The sequence below is a fragment of the Apis mellifera genome, unplaced genomic scaffold (genome assembly GCF_003254395.2).
Source record: "Apis mellifera strain DH4 unplaced genomic scaffold, Amel_HAv3.1 GroupUN_12, whole genome shotgun sequence".
Classification (NCBI taxonomy): domain Eukaryota; kingdom Metazoa; phylum Arthropoda; class Insecta; order Hymenoptera; family Apidae; genus Apis; species Apis mellifera.
Window position 1 is genome coordinate 1 of NW_020555886.1, and position 25,083 is coordinate 25,083.

The 25,083-nt window shown below is 23.5% G+C and overlaps 1 protein-coding gene across 1 annotated transcript; it reads left to right on the forward strand.

The window, feature by feature from the left end:
* Positions 1–8,784: 8,784 nt before the first annotated feature.
* LOC113219370 (organic cation transporter protein-like) lies at positions 8,785–19,479 on the forward strand (the record flags this gene model as incomplete). Its single annotated transcript, XM_026445995.1, is given in 3 exon segments — positions 8,785–9,327; positions 16,806–16,989; positions 19,221–19,479. Coding segments are annotated over 3 exon segments (760 nt in total), but the record flags the coding sequence as incomplete, so codon positions are not given.
* Positions 19,480–25,083: the final 5,604 nt, after the last annotated feature.

Genomic DNA, 25,083 nt, shown 5'->3' on the forward strand with positions numbered 1-25,083 from the left:
AAAAGAGATTCGAGGAATATTTTGTAAATAAACCCCAACAATTTTGGAAAAAGAGAGGCTTTCTGAGAAATAGAAGAACAAAACGATGATAGAGCAGAATGATTCATATATAATACAATAAATTAATCTTAAACAAAAAATATCGTATATTCATTTCGTATCAAAAAAAAAGAAACAAACTTATAGGACATCCTAATATATTTTGATCTAAGCTTAGAGACATTGTCAAAAAAATTTTATGATTTTTAATGTTAAATCATTCCAAGGTATTGATCATCACTTTTGGTATTTCTCGACTTATAATTATAGGAATTATCTCGCTATTTGATGTTTTTAATTTATCCTTTTGAAATAAGATGGGCAATTGCAGGTATAATATTTAATATCTTTTTCTTACTATTCCCAAGATAGCTTCCATCCTTATAACGGATTATAATATGGATCACGAAAATCTTGCTCTTTTATAATTAATTCGAGGATTACTTGACTCTTCAACCGCTATTTGGGAATTTTTACAATGATAAAATCGATTGTGTTGAATGCACTTTATTTTGTTATATGTGGATTGAAAGAGAATATGCGTGAGCATTATGTACTTAGTATTTCTTACAGAATATACATTTGTTTGAGGGCTCTGTTCATTGTAACTTTGTTCCTTTGTTTGTGATACACTTTGTTATGTGATATCGGTCCAAAGCGATAGAGTTATCGGATATCTTGATAGTTTTAACAGAGTTGGATTATAATAGAATTATAAATTTTCTATTTTGTCATTGATAAATGTATTGCTTTTTCTTGGACTCCCAACATTTTAATTCTCGTTTCTTTGCATCTGCCCATCTACTTATCGATTTATATAATCGGCCAATTGAGTTTGGTCAAGTTTTAAATTTATTTTCTAATCCGTGCGAAGGCTTGAATGACGTTATTAAAGAATTATAATCCCTTTAAATCGAAGCTGATGCATATAATCTCCAGCTTTAGAAATCTAGTTTCCCATTTCATTTATCCGCATAAATAAAATTTGTAGACACTAACGAATGTAGAATATTCTTGAAAATTATGGTCAAGTTGCCTCAACATTTTCATTGATGCCACTTCTGTAATTAAAAATAATAGGGATAAATGGAAAGTAAATTTATCTTATGGGTTTTTTCTTCTTATGGCTTAATTAACTTATTCCAAAGAATGAATGCAACTCTCAATCTCATTCGTGTTTCCGCAAACGAGATATGCTCTCTATTATTAAAATAGAGATCAAAATCTTTCATATGATAAGTATGTCTCATTGGTACATCAAAAGGCATTTAGATATCGTTATGGACATATTTAGATAATTCTCTGTTATTTTTAAGACATTCCTGACCAAGAATTCATTACTAATATTAGGTCATCGGCGAAGGTCAAACAGGATATATTTTATTTCTCGTTATTAATTTTATATTCAGGTTGTTTCTTCAACACGAAGAGAAGTAGTTCTAAAAAAATATTAAAACACAGGGTGATAAAGGATCTTCTACTTCACTCCGTGGAACAAATGGACAGTTGACCTATCGTATTGTATATGAGTTTACATATTTTGGTCATTGACTGTACTGCTTGTGAACGCCCTTTTCGTAGAGTAATGTATCAAATGTTTTTCTAATATTCAATTGTATTACGATCAAGCCTTCTTGCACTTTGTTTTATGAGATTTCGGTCAGAACATATTATTATAATATTCTTTTTTCTGGTGTAAAAAAAGATCTTTTGATAAAGGATGCAATTATGCCTTAAATTTTATATCGATTATATATAAATCTAATATAATCAATATAAGAGGAATATAATTCTCGAATTCATTATTATTCTTTTTCTTTTTAAGAAATAAGAAATAAGTGCGATTTCAAGAAATAGGCTGCAATTCAATAATTATTAAAAGATTATATAACTTCCTGAGAATATTTACTACTTCATAGGATTATAGTTGGCATTTTTTGATCTCGTCAAGGCCAGGAACAATGTCTATTTTGGTTTTGAATGATCCGATTTCTCACGTTAGATGAATGAGAGAAAATCATTGAGAAAAAAATATTTCTCTAAATCATTCAAGTTAAACAGATTTCTTTCATAATTCTCATATATATGTCTTACGTTGACGTAATGAAAGACTTGAAGAAAAAATTTCTCTTGTACCCACTGCAAACATATTTGACAAGAAGGCCTCGATTTTTCTCTAAAAATTTTAAGTTTTATATAAAAAAGATACTGCTGTTAAATCTTCTTTCGCGATCTTCTCTTGGTCTTTCTCCACCAATAGATACAACACCAGTTGGTAATACAAGAACAATTTCTTTTAATGCGATACTACTGGTGCTTATCCAGATGATGGATAATCAAGTTACAGTAACTTCTTCCATTAATTTAAAAAGTTTTAATATCATAATTTCAAAAAAGAATATTATAAAATTGGCGAAAGAAGAGGTAAGAAAAAACTCTTGTCAAACTAATTCTTACTGGCTTGTCAGTGAAAGAAAGATTGAAAAATCAAGAAAGAGAAAAAAGAATGAAAAAACATATAAAAGAATAACATATAAAAAATATATAAAATATAAATTTTTGAATAAGAAACAATAGTGATAGAGAAAAAGTGATAGAAATCAAGAAATTATAAATAACAATAAGAAAATATTATTAAAAAATCAAATAAAAATTATTAATAAACATGTATATATAAAAATAAATTAGAATCAGAAAATAAAAATGTCTTATATTTAATTTGTTTCAAAATTTCTAAACAAGAGGAACAATAAATTCATTTTAGGAATGAAATAATATATCACATAAAATCTAAAAAACTTATTGATGGAATACTCAAGTTAACAATTGCGATATCTGTATACAATTAACGAAAGACTGATATACTATTGGCATCTCATATCAAATTTTGTTTGTTTTTCAAATTTTTTCTTCCTTCCTTTCCCTCGTATAAATTTAAAATTTGTAATAAATGTATATATATATATATATATATATATATATATATATATGTGTATACATTTATTACATACACATATATATATATGTATGAATATCTTATTGTGTTATAACACGGACAATTGATTATTAATCTATATTTCTTTAACATAATTATTTGAATTGTAATTATTTATTTCATTCGAATTTTTAATTATACATGTGTTATTATTTATTCGGATTTTTTTCTTCATTTTTTTATGTTATATGTTATTCTTTGAATAAAAATACATATTTATTTTGTATTTATTTTATTTATATTTATAATATAAATTAGCATAATATATTATACAAATAATTCATTAATATTTTGTAATATTTCGGCGATTTTATGCTTGATCACGTCTCTTTTCGATCAATTTCGAAAGAGATTTCGCCATAACAGCGATTTTCATGAGTATTTTTACAATTTTTATCAAAATTGATTATTCACCAATTTATCTTTATTATCTTCGAAGATTAAGCGGTTTTAAGATTATAGAATTTGGAATTCTGTAAATTTCAAAATTTCCTCTTTTTTATACGACAATAGCGTTTTAATCGCTTGTATATAAAATAATCAGTGGAAATTGAGTGTAAAGAGTAATGTTTCCCGCTTGCAATCTCCACAAAATATCGCATGTACTATCTTCTACTATCTTCTATACTTTCTATCTTCTATCTGATAATATATCAATTTTAAGATTACCGAATTTTAAGAATTCCAAAATTTCCGCATTTTTATACGACATTTTAAACTCATTATGCTCAATTTTGGCTGATTATTCTATGACAAACGGTAGAAATAAAGTCGTTATAAAGAACGTTGTTATAAGAAACGTTATAGGAGTCGTTATAAGAAACGTTATAAGAATCATTATAAGAAATGTTATAAAGAACGGGAAATTTTGAAATTTTTAGATCTAGGTAATATTAAAATCACTTTATCTCCGAAGATAATAATAATATAATACATATATCATTATAGTTATATACATATCCATACACAAATCATATACGTATATACAAACACACCAGAAATAATATATACACGTACATACAGAAATGATATATATATATATATATATATATGTATATATATATATATATATATATATATATTATATATTATATATATATATTATATATATATATATATATATATAATTCACATAGCAAGCATCTGATGCTCATGATATATAATACAATACCATTTTCATCTTTTGGTTTGCTACATCCAGCACGTCCAATGTCGGCGCAACTTGAAAATTATATGCATCTTGTTAATTTACGCATATGGTTCATATTAATTGCGGAGCAACACAAGAATCAATTGAAAGTCATACATTTCATTATAAGTACAAACGGGTAATGTATTATATTTTTGTATGAATTTATTACAATATGTATATTGCTATTTTTACTTCATTTTAATATTTTATTATTTAATAGAAAAAAAAATTGAAAATGAAGATACTATTGAAAAATGTACTATATGTTTATCTGAATTTGAAGACTGTGAAAGTGTCAGATATAATTATTTTTTATATACGTAATAAGTAGTATTTCTTTAGTAACTATTTTTTTATTTTATATATAATATTTTTTTTAATGTTTTTATATAGGAGGCTTCCATGCATGCATTTATTTCATATAGACTGTGTCGATCAGTGGTTATGTACTAATTAATGCTGTCCTATATGTCGAGTGGATATCGAAATTTTTCTACACAAGAAATTTGAAAACACTGCGTAGTTGAAAGCCGATTTTAATCATTTGTTTTTGTTTTTAAGCATAATTAGATAATATGCTCATCTAAATATTTTAAAAAATCTTATACATGAGTAAATCTTTTTCTGACACTACTATGAATGTTGATATAAAAAATTTTATTGTGAATAATCAAAATATTGATAATGGAATAGAACTAAGTTCCTGAAGTTGTAGGCGAGATTTGTTTTGATTTCTTATCTTTGCATCTATGGATCATGGATATTAATAATAGTGTACATAAAAATGTTAGGATTGTTTATTATGCAGTATAATATTAATAAAACATGTATTTTGTCCGATAATTTATCTTGTATATAATATTTCGAATAATAACAAATTGTTAGATTATAGGAAACATATGAAGTGATACAAGTCTTCATGTTTTTTATTCTACTTTTTTAATATGTGTCATATACACATAAAAAAAGAAAAAAGAAATTTTAATTATTGATAACAGTCAATATAACGAATATAATGAAAAAATATATTCCTGTAGTAATTTTCCAATGGGTGCTATATTGATATAAATTTTATATACACTAAATATATTCTAATGATGCGAAAAGAATTAAAGATTTCATATTTGAATGATTTCTTGAGACTATGTATACTTTTCATAAGTTTTTATATTAAAAGAATTTTTTAATAAAACTAAACTATAATAATTTATTATTAAAAATTATTTATTTTTCATAACGATATATTGTTATGAAGATATTGTTATAAGATATATTGTTCTAATCTTAGGTCTACCGGAAAGTTCTATCCGTTTTTGGAATAAAACAAAATACAAATTTTTTCTTATCGCCAATTAACTTTATTGAATAATATAATTGCCATTATTATTAATGATCTCTTGCCAGCGCGAGGGCAATTTGTATATCCCATTTTTGAAAAATGTTTCATCTTTTGATGCGAAAAATTGAACCACTGCTTGTTTGACATCTTCTTCATTTTTGAATTTTTTGCCCGTCAAAAAATTTTGTAAGGATAAAAACAAGTGATAATCAGAGGGTGTTATGTCCGGGGAATATGGGTTTCCCAGCCTACTTCTGCAATTTTTTGACATGTCCCTAAAGCGTGGTATTATCGTGGTGTAGTATGATGTCCTTCCTATTGAACATTGCCAGCCTCTTTTTTTAGACCGCTGTCTTTAAATTATCCAGTTGCTGACAATACTTCTCCGAATTGAGCTTTTCGTTCGGTTTTAAAAGCTCATAATGTATTGGTCGAATGTCCCACCATATACACAACATTCTCTTATTCAGAGTCAAATTTGGTTTAGAGGTGGAAGGGCTAGGTTTTCCGGGTTCACAATATGCCTTTTCCTTACAATGTTGTTGTATGTAATCCACTTTTTATCCCCAGTTATCATTCGGTTCAAAAAGGGCTCGATTTTGTTCCGAGCAAGCAGAGATGTGCATATGATAACTCGATCATCCAAATTTTTCTGACTTAATTCATGTGGCACCCATCTTGAATACTTTCACACCAATCCTATCTTCCGAATATGGTCAGAAATGGTTTGTTGAGCTGAATTTCTGTGATCTCCGATGTTGTCAGAAAAGGATCTTGCTCCAACATTGCCTTAACAACATCGTCGTCGATCAAAAATGGTCGTCCAGAACGTGGCTTATCAGAAAGGTCGAAATCACCTGTTTCAAATTTTTCGTACCATCTTCTGCATGTCCTATCAGAAACTGTACCTTCACCAAACACCTTCAATAAATTTCTATGCTTCTGTAGCATTTCTTCCTTGTTGAAATTCGTATAAAATACAGTGATAAATGAACTTTATCAGTCGGGTATACTATCGTTTCACACTTAAGACTAATGTGAATCAACTTTATTATAGTTTATTTGCTACGTCAGTATGTATACATTAAACGATAAAAATATAGAGTCGAACATGCAATAAATAAACATGTGTTTACGTGGCGAAAATGATATAGTCATAGATTCGGACAGAACTTTCCGGTAGACCTAATATTTCCATTTAAAATAAATTATCGATAAAGTTTCATAAAAAATGATCTTAGATAAAAAAAAACTTATTATTTTTGAAAATTTTTCACATAATTTCTTTAATATTTATTAAAATAAAATATAATTCAATTTTAATTGACTAAATTAACAATTTGTATGGTATTCAATAAATTATTCTTATTATGTCTAGTGCGCAGTAATAATAATTATTATCCTTTTGCATTTGAATGTTATCGCTATGGCGGCAAAAAAAAAAAAAATAAAAATAAGAAAATAAAAATTTATCTTTAAAATCGAATGCTGTCATAATGGTAATATGCTTTTATTATATTTGTATATTTATGATTCTGTAATCGAAAAGTATTGTAAATGTCTGTTAATCTTTAATCTAAAATATATTACTTGCAGATAATTTGTTGTTTGCTAATATTATTTTTATATGCATATAATATAATAATAAATATCAAAATTTTTTTATATATTTTTTTATATATATAAATAAGTTTCAGTCGAATATATTGACAAATATATTGACAAAATATATTGATGAATATATTGACAAAAGATATAGTATTTATATTTTAAATAAGTATGCATTTTTACTATCTTAAAATTACACATATTTTCATTAGAAATTTTTTATTCATTATTATTTTTCGAGAAATTTCCTTCATCTTTTAGGTTATCAAATAAATTTTCACCAATTTTCCAGTTCAATAGATAATGTTGATTATAAATAAAAATGATAAAGATATATTGGTATATTAGTATATTTAGTATTCATACAACTTATTTTCATTTTTATAATTTATAAATAGAAAATAAAGATGATAAAATATGCGAAAAAAAAAAAGAAATTATTGTTAACGCGCAACATCACACTTGGAAAAAATTCTATCTCAGCATAATCATATGAATCAAATAAGTCAATCAATTGTTTACTTTTTCTGAAAATAAACTATTAACAAAAGATAATGTGAAAATTGTATAACAAAAAAATGATTTTAAAGATACAGAAATTGTAATTTTTTTTATTTGAGATATTTTTAATAATAAATTTATAATAATAAATATAAATTTATAACGATTTATCATAATAAGTTGATTGTTTTTTTTATATTTATTCTATATAGGATTAGTTGAATAAAGTTTTTATTCTTTGATTTCTTAAATTTTTTCAATATTTAAATATGTATATTATACAAAAAAACATAGCAAGTAGATTTTTGTTTTCATTTTGTAATTTTTATATTATTTGATAATTAAAAAAAAAAAGATTGTAGATTTATTCATAATTTAAATTGGTAAAATGGTATAAATTTTTTAAAATAATAATCGTAATTAAATAATTAAATGATTAATTCATAATCATTAAATGATTAATTCATAAAATTTTATAAAAAATACCAACATATTTTTAAAATTTTCATTTAATATATTAATTTAGATTTTAATTATTATCTACTTTTACATTCTCTTTTATTTTAAAATCATTTTATAATTATTCTACAATAAGATATTAAATATATTTGTCGAAAATAAATTTCGAATTGTTTTTTTCTTTTATATAATTTTCTAAAAAATTTTATAATATTAACATAAAATTGTACTTATATATTGGACATATATTTATATGATTAATTAAATAAATGAACTCGTTGAAACGAGAAAAGACAATTGTCTTGCTTTGGCTTGCAACCGGAAAGAATGCAAAAGAAATTAGTTGGCTACTAATGACGTGATATATGATTGATGCGATCCGCACTCTCTTTAATATCATTTGCAGAGCACTGAATTCAACTTGTGCATGGAAAAGAGAGGGAGTACCTCTCGATCAATGGCTATATAGCCAGTTACAAGACTGATCGTTTCAGTTCTTAACTCTTCGGTCAGGATTTATCCATTTTTTTTTTTTCCCATTACTGATCCTTTGGATTTATCTAATCTTATTTTGATTCCTGAAATATTGTTACGAATTCGCGCGATGCCAATGATAAATACAGTGATCTACGTGGTCGATTTGTATCTGAGAATCACAGTTCAAACAGTTGGCTTTTTAATAAATTTAGAAGAGAATTTAAATGTGATTGTAAAAGCAAATGCAATACGATGCATTTGGGAACATAGAAAGATCAATTCACGATCTTTTTTTATATAAATGAGACAACGAGTTAATGTATAAGTTTAATGAGAGGAAAGTGATTGAATTCTTGTAACAATAATTGATTACTTTTTTGAAGAGTTTATTTTTGAAAAGATGCCTCCTCAAGAAAAGTTTGAAACGTCTGCGCATTTGAACAATAGTCGGGATAATAATTTGAATTGTCAGAACTCGATGGATATTCAAATACCGGAAGCAAATGAAATCAAAGAAGAAACGAAGGATTTAGATTTTGACGAGTTGTTACCCTATGTCGGAGAATTTGGACTTTATCAGAAGATCCTGTTTATATTGATGATTCCTTTTACTTCATTTGTGGCATGGGTTTATTTCTCACAAATCTTTATCACGTTAATACCGGAAAAATATTGGTGCTGGGTACCGGAACTGAAGAATCTCACATCCAACGAAAGGTAAATAATAATGAAAAATATATCGAAAATATTTTATATAGTAGAAAGTTAGAAGTTTAGAAGATATTTTAAAAAGAAAAATATTTTCATTAGATGAAATTAATTTTGAATATAAGATTGAAATCTGAGATCGAAACAGTAGATTTTATTCAGCTTCTTACACTTATTGATAAGATTTAAGATAAATGGAATTGTTTAAAGTAAGAGATGTGATTTTTAACACAAGAATATGATAAAAAAGTTTTTCTAAAATTTATGGAAAGAAACTCTTTAAAAAAAAAATTTCACAAAGAATTTATTTAATAGTAGGATTATTTATTGTTTATTCGAAGTCATAATTATTTGTTCAATGATTTCGATGATTTTTTATCATGAAAGATAAAAATTAGAATTGACAATTTGATTAAGATCGAAGATAAATCTTTCGTTCTGCCTGTTCTAACATTAATATCTTCACTGAATAAATAAACAGTCTCATAAAATATGTATAAAAGATTTTGATTTATTTATTGAAATATCTATTTATAAACATATATGAGATTAAAAAGATTTTTCTTAATATTAATAGTAAGATTCCATTTAATGAAGTAAGAGATAAATAAAATCTTTTATATCATGTTTCTTAATTTTCATTTTATAATAATTATATAAAAAAAATAATATAAAAAAATATTAAAATAATTATATTGAAAATTTAATAAAATTTAATAAAATTTTTCACAATAATTTTTATTTAAAAATAATGATTTTATTATTAGATTGCAATCCGATTAAAAATTAAATTGGAATTTATATAGTAAAATTTTTTCAATAAATCACTTGAATTTTATTCAATTGATTTGTTTAGTAAATTTTTAATTTTCATTTTCATTTCTGTAATTCTAATATTGTTTTAGATATATATATATATACATCAAATAAAAATATTTATAACTGTTTCAAATATATAAAATATAATAAACATATATAATAAATATATAATATCTATTATATAATAGAATTTATATAATAGAATCCTAATCAATTAAAATTATATTACTATTAGTATTATAATTATTAGTATTATAATTAAAAGATAGAATATTTTATTGTTTAAATTCTTTGTAACATAAAAAATATTGATTTATTCTTCTATTATTAATTTTTAGAAGACTGACAAAAAAATATCATAGATTATTAGATTTATATATATATGTTATGTATAATATGAATATACACTTATAAGAAATTTTTTAAATTCTTTTGCAAAATTTTTATGAAAACCTGAATCACAAAAACTATATTGGTTTTTTTATTCTCTAGAGATTAAGATATTTATTTATCTCTAATATACAAAATTCATTAAAATTCATTATTCAAATTTTTTTCTTTTTTTTTGTCTTTAAATCTAATTTTTCTTGATATAAACAATTTTTTTTATTTGAGATATTTAAATATATCTTTAGATATTTAAATATTGAAATGAATTTTTTATGTATTATTTATCTTTTTATTTATTATATACATTTGATAAAAAAAGTGGTAAATGAAAAATATAAAGATATAATAAAATGATAAGAATGAAAAATAGAAATCATTGTTGATTCAATATAGTTCAGTCTGATGAAAATTCTGATCGGATTGCGTTTATAAGTATTTATGATTGTATTAATTTTGTGATCGTATTGATCATAAAAAATTCTAGTGACGAACAATTATCAACATTTAATATCTGTTTTGTGATTCAAGATAGATCAGACACATATTAACAATCTGGATAAATGCACATATTATTTAGTTATCGATCAAGGCACGTTCAAAAATAATATTTTAATGATTTAACATAATTTTGATTTTTTTTTTAATCTCAAAACACGGTTAGATGAAAATTAATTTTTCTTAAATTAAAACTTTTAATACTTACACATTACTATAAAATATATAAAATAATCTCTTTAATTTCTAAAAACTGAAAATTACTTATTTGTAAAAAATAATAATTTATAATACTATATATATAATCTATTAATTTTTTAATTCAATTTTCATAACATAAATCTTTAATTTTTAATGATTACATAAAAAATTTAAAAATTAATTTTATATAATTATTTAATTTTATAAATTATTTACAAAAAATATTTAAACAAAAAAATTCTTTTATCGTTATACGCAATGATGTTCCAATTGTTCTTTGATTTCAATGGTGTTAATTCTGTTAAAAACATTTATACTATGTTCGGCGAGTATATACAATCATATATATACAAGCGTCGAGGTAAAATATCGCAAAAACTCAAACGAGAGTCAACGTTTCTTTTAGTAACGCGCTGTGACGAAATGTTTTTTTCGTAAGATATAACATTGAACCTTCGTTTGCTTACAACTATTGCGGTAGGTTAACAACCTTCGATGTTATTCGAATAATGTTGGAGCAGCTGGTAACAGATCGTAAAAGTCTTCATAAAACGTGTTTCTACAAATAAACGTATATATGTTACAAGACTTACATCTGTTTTACTTCTGAAATACTTGCATAGTAGAAATTATTGCTTTATTCCAATTATGAACTGATAAATAGTGAAATTAATTGAATCCTGTTTTAATTTATTATAAAATTTTAGAAACTTTGTTGCATATTATTCTATTGCAACTTTCTCGTTAACGCGCCATCCGAGCCAAAGATCTTTCGATCTATGTAAAAATTGCTACTAAGAATGCTTCATGGTAGAATAGATATTAAAATGGAAAATTATTCAGAATTTAATAAACAATTCATAACAGTATAAAGATATTAAATGTTGAATATTTAACATTCTATGGATAATGAATGTAGAATATGTGATTAAAATAGGAGTGGTTTTTGGATAGATATTATTTCAATTTCTTAACGTTTGATTTAATTTAAAAATGTTTTGATTTATTAAGAAAGCTTTTTAGTAGATTCTTAAAAATTCTTAAAATGGAAAATTATATGGAATTTATAAACAACTTGTAACAATATTTATTAATGATCGATATTTTGGCGATGCTTCTAGATAAGAATTAAATACTATTTTAATTAAATATACAATGTTTTATATAAATTATATAAAATTTTTATTTCAGATATTTTATGTATTTTAATTTTAATATAGTTTTTAAAAGAATTTGTAAAAATAGCATTCTCTATTTTCATGATATTATATTATAATTCTAATGAATATATATGAATATTATTTTAATTAAATATAAAATAGTTTAAATAATATAATAATAAATAATAATATAATATTTAAAATTTTAAATTAAAGAACTCTAATTAAAAAATTAAAAAAATATTAACATGAACATTTCTTCAATATTTGATACTTTAAAAAAATATATAGAAATGGCATCTTCTATTTTTCTTTATTTTACATAAAAAATAAATTCATCATGTAAATTGCATTTAGCAATTTCAATGAAAATAATAAAATCTTTGTAAAAATATAATTTTTCATTTTCAGTATCACATTGTTAACAATTTTAAAATTATTTAAATTTTAATCTTTAGCAGTGAACAAATTAGATATATGATCACGTGCATAAAAATTGCATTTGGCAAACAATAATCCGTAAAAATAATATTTATATATAGTAATTTATAAATTAACCTTATTAATCCACGCCTACGTTTCGATTGCACCATAAGACGTTCCATTGTTAAGACATTTCAAGAGTCGAAGGATGTGTTGCAATATATTCGCACAATACTCCCTGGATAAAATTCCTCGAGTCGGTATTATCGTGTTCGAGGCGTAAACATACTTGAACCTTCAAGCAAATAATGAGAGCGTGAATATAAAAAAATGGCGTTGAGCACGTAACATTTGGTTCGATATCGTTGATTGCGATAAAAAACGAGAAGAAACGGCAAACGTAGTTTTATGTAAAAGGCATTTACCCTGTGTATATAATTATGCAAAAATGTATAACGATAAAATATATTTCTATAATGCAATTAAAATTTTAATGAAAACTAGGTATGCACCGATAACTTTCTTGATCTCGTTTAAAATAGACATTGTTTAATGCAATAATAAATATAATGCAATTATCAATGTAAAAGCAATTTGTACTTTCTCTTTGCCAAAGAAACGCTCGTTAGTTTCTAATAATATTAATTAGTATGGTACAGATATATATATATATATATATGTACATACATATAATCATGATTTATTTAATTGAAAGAAAAATTTTTTGAATGAAAAGTATTTAGCATTTAAGGGTTGGATTATAAAGTATAATATTAATATAAAATCAATGCAAATTTTCTCTTTGAGTAATTATTTGAATTATTTTTAATTTCATATTATAATAATGAAATGATATTTTATAATAAAATTGAAATAATTAATATCAAAAATTTTAATTTCGATAATTATCTCCTTGTAACTTAAAGCTTTTAAAATTTTAATCAATCTAAAATAATTTAAAGTTTTAAGTTGTACAAAGAACAAAATAGAAATGAAATTATATTTTTTTTTCATTCGTTATTATAAATAATGTTTATAGATATTTTACGATATTTAATTATTTTTTCAATGATTTTTTTAGATAATTATTTTTTAATATTTTTATAATATTTAATTAAAAATTTTTTAAAATTATTGAAATATTTAAAAATGATTGAAAAATGACTCTTTCTACTATATTATAATTATTAAATTATTACAATTAATATAATTTAATAACAATTGAAAATTATTGCAAGAAATTATGTTGCAATATAATATGGCTGAAATAATTATTATTTAATTTAATCAACGTGATATTAAAAATTTAAATTTATGGAAAAGAATCGTATTTCTAAATACGATTGTCACTAATTCTTTCTGGCTGATCAGTGACGATCCAAATCTACTTTAAGCGATAAGAAAAATAATATCATGCATTATTCCGCTTATTATCTCAATTCTCAAAGTTTTTATCGATGAATATAGCATGAAAAATTTAGCATAAATATTTATGTCTTCGTAAAAACATATTTTTTGTTCACTTTTTTTATAATACGATTAATTACGATTTATGATGTTTGATTAGATACAGATAATTTTTCCAATAATAGTATTATCGAATGTTTCACTATCGAATCGAGATTGATGCAATTAATCGGAAATTTCTTAGAAATTATTAGAAATTCTTCTTACAAAAAAATTTCATAATAATACGGTATATAATAATTACGTTTAATAAGTATAATTACTTCAGGAAAACTATTATCTATACTAAAATTATTAAATATATAATATATGAAAGAATTTAAACGTATAATATTAAATCCTTTAATAGATATAATTACTTCAGGAAAACTATTATCTATACTAAAATTATTAAATATATAAAATATGAAAGAATTTAAAGATTTAATATTATAAAATATTATTACTATTGTATTTAAAGTTTTATTCGATAAATCAAGATTTTTTTTTTTAATATCTTTTTCTTTGATAATATTACTGATTAATCAAAGGATTCAATACAAAATTTTTTATTCATTTAAGAAATATAATTCATTAAAGAAAATATAAAAATTAACAAAGATTACGTTATAAATATTTTAATATTCTTTTTATATTTTTATATTATTACATTTGTTTTTAATATATGAATGAAAAGAATAAAAATAATATAACATAAAATAGTTTCAAGAAGTAGTGATTTATTTTCAAATTAATAATAATATCAATGGGATATTGCTTTGTTTTCTTTTTTCTTTTACAAATATTAAAAAATATATTAAGAAAATATCCAGAAATTTTGTGCCATATTGATTATATTAAATAATAATAATATATTAAATAATAGTAATAAGATATATATCTTAGTACTATTTATATTATAAATTATACGTAAATCATGAAGAAGAAATGATGAAACATTGAAATATTATAATGTTCATATAGAATATTGAAAATTATTTATTACAATGATATTATATTCTCATATGTAATAACAAAATTACTAGAATTAATGCTGCAAATTTTATGATGTTGAAAGAACATAGCGAAACTTCAGATCTCAATCTTGAGTAATTATAATGCGTGTGAATCTTTGCTACAATGATACAATGACCGTTAATATTTTTTTTCTAATAAAGTAATCATTGATATTTATAATTTAAATTGTTAATACTTATAGATGAGCATGATAATATAGATATAATAGATTATGTAATATTCTTAAAGGAAGTTTCGTTGCAATTAATTCGTTATATAATGAAAATTTATGAAATTTCATTGTTCATTACAGTTACAGATGTTCATTATATGATACAGATGTTTATTATATAATATTATATGTCAATTAAATTTTTAATTGCTTTTTCGTTTTATTTTGTGATAAATATTTCATAAAAATTTTATTATAAATATTTTATTATAAGATAATAAAAATCCAGTAAGATTTTAAAATATCGTTTTAAATATACAATATACATATCATTTAATGATATTATACAGATGAATAGAGTGAATTTCATTTAAATGTCATCATCTATGTTGACATCTATGTTTCCTATTTTATTATAAATGTATAAAAACAGACAATTGTAATTACCAATAGCGAATTATCTTAATGATGTTTATTATTAATAAATGTTTTCAACAATATAGGGATAATCAAGCAAATCAATCTTATTTAACACTGACTTATTTTTTTCTAAATTTTTACACGTTATATCAGTATATCAGTATCTTCGTTATCAAAATATTACTCAATTGATATAATTTGGTCTCAATTTTCAATTCTGCTCATATCGATAATATCATTCGCATATTCGAGTTAATTTATTTACTTTATGATTATTAATTCCATTTTGCATTTCCATTTCCAAATTTGCATATTTATAAAATTTAAAACATTATTTCAATGATAAGGTTAAAGAATGAGATATAAGATTTTGAGAACATAAAATTGTAAAATTTCTAATTCAAGAAGAAAGTTTTTGGAGAAGAAAGTTTTCTAAGAAACTAATATAAATTAAAACTAATATAAATTAAAACTTATATAAAATAAAATAATTCTTTGATAAATTCTTCGATATATTATATTATTTTACGAATCTTTTATTCAAATTGTAAAAATAAAATTATTTTAAAATAATAATTGACCGATAAATATATTTCGTTATTAAAACGAATATGCGATAACTTTATCGTAATTATTTAAGAAATAACGTATATCGAGAACTAAATTATTAATTTAAAAAATGATCCAAATATAACCAAATATGACCAAAATATACCAAATCAATTTTTTCGTAGCAAATAAAATTCCATTTAAACTTGTTTTATCGTTAAATAAATACGCAACAACTCATTCATCGATATATAAACCGATGAAATATTATTAATTTAAAAATGCTATGCTTTTGAATTAACTAATAATAAATACAACATTAATTATTCATCTGTAGAATGTTTATTTCGTATTAAAAGACATTATTATATACCGTACACTCTCTTCTGTTTCAGACTCTCGCTAGCGATACCACTCGACCATGAAGGTTATTCAAGATGTAATATGTACGATGTAAATTATACTTTGATTCTGCTAAATGAAAGCTATGTGCCGAATCCATTGTGGCCGACGAAAACTTGTCAACATGGATGGGAATTTAATTATAGCGATGTCCCTTATGCAACCGTGGCAACTGAGGTGAGACAAGAAATATTTAATCTGCAACTTCCTCTTTTCGATTGTTTTCTTTTCCTTTCATTTTATTATTTCCTTTCTTTAATTTTATTATTTACTTATTATTTTTTCTTTTATATTTTGGTATATAATATCTAAAATAATTATAATTATATAATGATAAACTATTACTATAATATATAAATTATTAATATCTGAAATATATTAATATTTAATGAAATATTTTATATTATATTTTTATTTTTTTCATTAATGGAATTTACAGATTTATAAAATTTCCTTCGGGTCCCTTAAATTTCATTAAAATAAAATACGAAAATTGTGAAAAATATCCTAATTTTTTGACTAAAAAATATATTTTTAAATAAAATAAATTTCAAGTCACTTTTGAGAAGATTATTAAAAAATTTTGAAAAATATAAAATTAGAAATGGTAAAAGAAATTTGAAGGTTAATAAAAAAGAAATGAATTTTTATTAAAAATATTAAATATGAAAAAAAATAGAATACTATTTAGTTTTTATTTTGTTTTGAAAAAAATTAATAAATAAATTTTACATAAAAAAAATCGTTTTCATTCATTTGGATATTTTCAAAAAACTGATTACAATTCATTTAATTTCAATACGGCAATATTCCTTGGATTAAGTTTGCTTGATTATCTTTTGTAATTTTTTTCTTTTATTTAAATGTAATAAATATTAAACTTAAAAAACAAAAACTGATTAAAAAATATTAAAATATTTCGTTTAAGAATGAAAATATTAAAGCCTGATAGATCAAAAAAAGACATCGATTATTATTGAAATTAATCGAGTGATGAAATAATGATGAAAAATTTGCAAAATTAATCAAGAAACAGAAGTCAGATAAGTGTATCGGGAAAATTATGATTTAAAATATAGATAATTAAAGATAAAAAAATAATATTATATAAATATTTTTTTATATCATATCTTTTTTATAAACATTTAAAATTCATAAAATTGTTCTGCCACATCATTGTAATTTTCAATTATCAAGAGTATTCTGAAACAAAATTTACTAATTAAGAATATTATAAGTTCATGAGATTATATTAAATATGATTTTATTCAATAATATATATATATATATATATATATATATATATATATATATATATAATATTATAAAGATTTTGCATCAAAATAATGAACAAATGAAATAATGATTTAAAAATCAAATAAAAATTGATATTCAAATATCAAGTGCTTGTTTTTCATCGAGTTTTTAATTATGTGCGAAATAGAATAATAATGATTTCTGATAATTCTGATAATTCTATACAAAAAATTATTTTTTTAAATGATATTAAAAGCTAATTCGATTATTTTGCAAGTAAGTTTAAAGTTTATTATTTAATATTTTACTTATTTTATACAGTAAGCTGTATAAAATTTTATAAATAATAGATTATTATCGGATAAACAAATAACTGGATAAACACAAATGCTGATTAATAATATCATAATATCATATAATAATATCATATTTATAGATCAAAAAAATAAAAACATATACATATAACATATATGTATATAACATTTTTTATACATAAAAGATATAATATAATATATCAATATATGTTAATGACATATAAAAATAATAATGAATTCCAGAAAAACTATGATTTGTCTTTATGATAATTATATTAAAATAGAAATAAATGGAAATCTATCATAATAAAATATTTTTGACAATAAATATAAAATCCTTGATCATTATTTTAAAAAAAAACTTATTTTAAGAAATTATGGAAGAATTAATAAATTAATAAATTAAAGAAGATTTATGTGATAAAATAAAGAATTCTTAGATACATTGTACAAAATATAATATTTTATAATGAAATATTATTTATTGTTAAAGATATTACGCAAATTTGATATTTCTTAGAAGAAGAAATTCTCGAATATTTTTCATTTTATATTCACCGGAATTTCATCTATTCCAGTGAATTTTTGTATTGTTTGTTAGAAAGAAAATTTTCGAAAAGTTTTAAAGAACTTCGCTTTTTATAAAAAAAAAAAAAATCTTAAATTCTATTTCTTTTCTAATAAAAAAAAAAAATCAAAGAATTGTATTTTATTAGAAACTCGAAGCTCGAAGTTTTATTAACAAATTCTTTTCTTTTTTTCAATTCTATTTTAAAAAATTTTATATACTTTTCGTTATCCAGAAGTAAATCATTCGACTGTAGTTTTCTGCTGTAGCTGGGATGGGTTTGCCAATACGATTCCTTGCCAACCGTGGCTCAAAGTATTTTCTTCATTGGCGCCATATTTGGAGGGTTAATTTTTGGATGGATCGCCGATCAATATGGCAGGATACCAGCTTTGATCGGAGCTAATATGATGGGATTTCTCGCAGGAGTGGCTACGGCATTCACGAATACCTTTTGGCAGTTTGCATTATGCCGTTTTTTTGTCGGATTTGCCTTCGATAACTGCTTTACTATGATGTATATATTAGGTAATTATTTTTTAATATTTGTATTATCTTTTTAGATTATTCATAGCGTTTCGTGTGAATTCATTTTAGAGAATTTTTGTATTATCAAAAAATGATTTAGAAAATATTAATTAAAAATGAAAGGTATAATATTCTATTATTGAAATGAAAATTTTTATGGAAAAAGTTTTTTTTTATGGAAAATTATGTACACTACATAATTACATATAAATTTTCATTAGGTAAATTTTGTTATAATATTTAAATATTTTCACAGTAATATCGATGTAGATTATAAATACATGCGTACATTACTTGATACAGTAGATATTTATTTTTTTATTTTCATCGATATACATATACTATGATACGTTATATCTTATTTGTTATATAACATATTTATTTATTTAAATACACATAAAATAAAGATTAATAATAAAATAGAGATTAAAAATAAAATAGAGATATGTTGTATAATTTAATTTAAATTAAGAATTTTGAAGATAAAATTTAGAAATAAAAAACTTGAGAATATTTATAGTAAATAGAAAGATCTTGAGACTTAAGTCATCGTGTAATTTTTGCAGCATATCGTCTTTTGTTACACTTGATTTACGACTGACCTTTTTTCAAGCAACACATGATTTCAAATTCTTTTGTGTTTGTAACAAAGCATATACTGTTATACAATAATCTTTTATTCCAATGCAATTGAAAATTTTTTAAAGTTATGGAAAAATTGAAATATCTTTACTTCCATTCTTCAACAATAACAATCAGAATAAAATTTCTGATTTTCTTTTTTTTTAAACAAAGAAAAAAATATTTTTTCGCATATATAAATATAAATAAAATAGTTAATATTTATAATATTTAAAAATAATTTATAATCATTTAATATACAAACAGTTTGATTATTTCGAGTAAAAAAGATTTTAAAGATGATTCTTGGAAGAAGAAAGTACCAACCACTTCAATTTCTTTTTAACGTATAGCATATGGTATATTAATTTTTTATTTTATTTATATAATTGTCATCAAATCTAACATTTTTAACAATTTTTAACATTTTTAACATTCTTTTCCGCATAGTTATAATAAAGAATATTCTATAAATATTCGCAAGATATAGAGAAGGGAATTTACATCATTGAAGATAAATGACATAAATTCCTTTCTTCGAGGCCTCTCATATAGAGCATTCTTCATTATAATATAGAATAAAAATATTTTAAATAAATGTTATCAGATTCGACGATAGCTTTTATAAAATTTATATAATACGTGTACAGAATATAATTTGATTTATTTATGTACTATTAAATTTGATTATTATATATCATCAATTATATTTTTATAGTAATTAACACGATAAATCTCTGAAGAATAAAAAACTGAAGAATAAAAAATTGTTATCAATTGAAATTTTTATCTCTTATAGCTAGATGAAATTCTAGCCGCAGTTCAATTGCTTAAATATACAGTTACTAAACATCTATATTATATCAGAAGTGAACGTATTTCCAGGTAGAAAGCGAATGTGATGTAATAAATAATCTTTTCAATATTTTCATGATTGTGAATATATATAAAATTTAAACAAATGTTTTCTTTGAATTAAACAATCCTAATAATATATTTTCATTATATTTTCATCATATTTTCATTTTGATATATCTATCACTATATATCACATTACTTTATTTATTCATTTTTCATAAATTATTTTAAAATTATAATTCCTGTTTTGACAAGAAATTTTTATAAATTTTTTTTAGCCTACTTCTTTTATCCGTTTCTCATTAATCTTTCTTTAAATTTTAATAAATTTCTATTCTAGGATTTTTAATAAATTTCTATTCTAGGAAATTTCTATTAGGAATTTTCGACAAATTTTTTTTATTCCTGTATTAGTAAATATTATCGAATATATTATTTTTCAAATAAATTTGTTTAAAATATTTTATATAAAATTCTAATCAATATTTCTAAGTCTGATTTAAATGAGTAATATATAATCGATATATTGAAATATTTTTGTTATAGAAAAGGTTACATATGGAATACTAATATAATATATAAAAAAAAAAAAAAATCAATGCACATATATATATGTAAAATTAATACAGTATAGAAGTAATTGATACAGGTTTCTTTGATCAAATAGCAAAGTATCCCTTTGATAGTATTCCACCCGTGAAAATTGAAACTCGAATGGTGTGCACAGACCGTGACTCGATGACTCAAGTGAGACTGGAAAAATTTATGACTTGTTCACCGAAAACTAGGCCAAGTTGACGAGATTCGTGATAATAAAAATTAATTATCGAAATAATAATTTTTCAAGATAAATTTCTTTAAAATCAATAAAAATCTTTGACTAATTCCATTGAATATTGAATATATATTTATTTACTAACATATTACAACTTTATAATATATTTACGATATAAAAAAAATAAAATATCTATTATTTAAAAACAAAGCAGTGAAAAATAGAAATGAATACTGAATTCCCTTTCAGAAATGTGTATAGTTGATGCGATGAAAGTATTGGGTTGGCAACTAAGTAATTGCGGATTTTTTCTAGAAAATCAAAGACAATTTTTTCATGGAACTAAATAACTTTATTCTGTAATGTGTTGCCCATTTTGATCAATGACCTTTTGCCATCTTTCAGGCAGCATCATAATCCCACGTTCATAAAACTTCTGGTTTTTATTAAAAAACTAAATCAGGTACGATTTGATATCATCATCATTATTGAAATTTTTACCATTCAAGGAGTTTTGTAAAGATCGAAACAAAAAGTAATCAGATGGTGCAAGGTCAGGACTATATGGTGGATGTGGCAAAACATCCCAATCAAGCTCCAATAAATTTTGACCAAAGATGCGTGTGGCCTTGCATTGTCACGATGGAATACAACACCTTTTCGATTTGTCAATTCGGGCCGCTTTTCTTCAACCGCATTGTTTAATTTCGTTGTTCAATGTAGACAACAGAATTGATCGTTCGGTTGGGTGGTAAGAGTTCAAAATAGACAATTCCTTTGTAATCTCACCAAACTGAGATTGAACAAAACCTTCTTTTGAATGAATATTAGCTTTGCTGGTTCACGTGGCCTACTCCACGATCTTTTCCGCTTGATATTGTTGTAAACAACCCATTTTTCATCGCCAGTTATCAGTCATTTTAAAAATGGATCATTTTCATTACGTTTTTTTAGCAAATCGCAGCTGTTAATGCGTTGCGTTAAATGCTTTTCTTTCAGTTCGTGAAGAACCCATGTATCGAGTTTTTGAACATAGCCAAGTTGTTTTAAGTGGTTTTCAATGCATGTATGTGATACATGAAGCTTCTCTGCAATCTCACGAGTTGTACTGTGACGATTCGAATCGATTATTGCTTTGATTAGGTCGTCATCAACTTCAACTGTACGATCAGAGCGTTTTTCGTCTTTGAGTGAAAAATCACCAGAACGAAATTTGTCAAACCAATTTTGACACTGCCGTTCTTTTAAGGCTTCGTCGCCATAAACAACTTTTTGTGAGCTTGCGATGCGTTTTTCCCTTTGTGGAAATAAAAAAGCAAAATATGACGATAATGTTCCTTTTGATTTTCCATTTTTCAACGAACACCAAACGAAAACTACGCAACCAAACAAAAAACTTTTTTTACTGATTGACAGCTGATTGCCAACTATCAAATAACAAAATGTGTTTTACATTTGGACTACGCCACCAAACCTAAAAATTAAACTGAAGCCATCTATGAATCCTCAATTACTTAGTTGCCAACCCAATACATTCAATTTCATCTCGATGAAGAAGCAATATTAGATTTGCGATTGTACTACTTATTGTTAATTATCGAAGCAAAGATTATTAGTTATCGAAGAATTTTTTAAAGAACAAATATTAGTATAATGAATGAAATCTTTCAGACGTCTTTCTTTACATTAACAACTACGAAACGGATCCTATACAATTTAATTTCGTTAAATAAGATAAAAGCAAACATTATAAATTCAAAATTAAAATAAAAAAAAAAAGGTTTATTAGATAACTAGTAACACAAATCTGATTAGCAAACAGTTTTGAACTTCAGAAAATTTAAACATTTCATTAAAATTTTAAAAATTATAATGATCTCTTCTACAATTTCACTTCCATGGCCAACCATAGCGTACGAAATGCTTGTCGTCCAGAAACTAACCAAACACGAGATCAAAGAGTAACCACTCCCGCTTGCAACGAACTGCAGAAATCGAATTTACCTTCCTTATCTTCGGATATATATACAGCCGTTTCAACAATGCACTATTTTAAAGATTCTAACAATATCTATTTCCGTGGATGATCATAACCGTTTATCGTTAAGAAAACAATCAAAATGATAAAAAATGGGAAGAGGAATAAAAAGGAAAAGACGAATAATAATTGATAAAAACAAGGAAGAAAAATTATTGATAAAAGAAGAAGAATCAGAAAGTGAAAAACGAGAGGAGAAAGAGGAACTGATAAAAAAAAGAGGAAGGAAATAAATAAATAAAAGGAGAAAAAGGAATTGATAAAAGAAGGAGAAAATGGAATTGATAAAAGAAAGGAGAAAGAGGAATTGATAAAAGAAAAAAGGAAAAGGAATTGTTAAAAGAAAAGAGAAAGAAGAATTGAAGAAAGAAAGGAGGAAGAGGAATTAATAGAGAATTGAAGAAGGAAAGAAGAGGAAGAAAAATTGACAAAAGAAAGGAGGAAAAGATACTGATAAAGAAAAGGAAAAGAAGATATTGATAAAGACAGGGAAGAAGTGGAATTAAAAAAGAAAAGGAGGAAAAGGAATATATAAGCGAAAGAAGAAAAAGGCATAAATAAAAGAATGGAAAAAGTGGAAAAGAAAATGGAAAGAAAGAAAAGGAGTTTATAAAAAAAGGATGTAAGGAAAAGGGACAAATGCACTATATTAAATATTCAAGCAATTTCCATTACTATGGATGACCATATAGACCAAGACGTGTGAACTGCTTGTCATCCAGAAACTAATCAAACACGAGGTCAAAGAGCAATCTTTCCCGCTTGCAACAAGCTGCGGAAATCGTATTTATCACATTTATCTTCGGAGATACGTTTTAATAATGCACTATTTAAAAGATTCTAGCAAATTTCTACTTTTGTGGATAATCATACCGCATAAACGCTTATTCTAAAAAAACCAAAAAAACTCATAAACGATAGCAAGAGGAATAGATAAAAGAGAGAACAAATAATAATCGATACAAGAAAGAAAGAAAAAGAATTGATAAAGAAAAGGAGGAAGAGGAATTGATAAAGGAAGGGAGGAAGAAAAATTGATAAAAGAAGGGAGGAAGAGGAACTGATAAAGGAATGGAGGAAGAGGAATTGATAAAAAAAAGAGAAAAAAGAATTGATAAAGGAATGGTGGAGAAGGAATTGATAAAGGAATGGAGGAAGAGGAATTGATAAAAGAAGGGAGGAAGAGGAACCGATAAAGGAATGGAGGAAGAAGAATTGATAAAAAAAAGAGAAAAAGGAATTGATAAAGGAATGGTGGAGAAGGAATTGATAAAGGAATGGAGGAAAGGAATTGATAAAGGAAGGGGAGAAG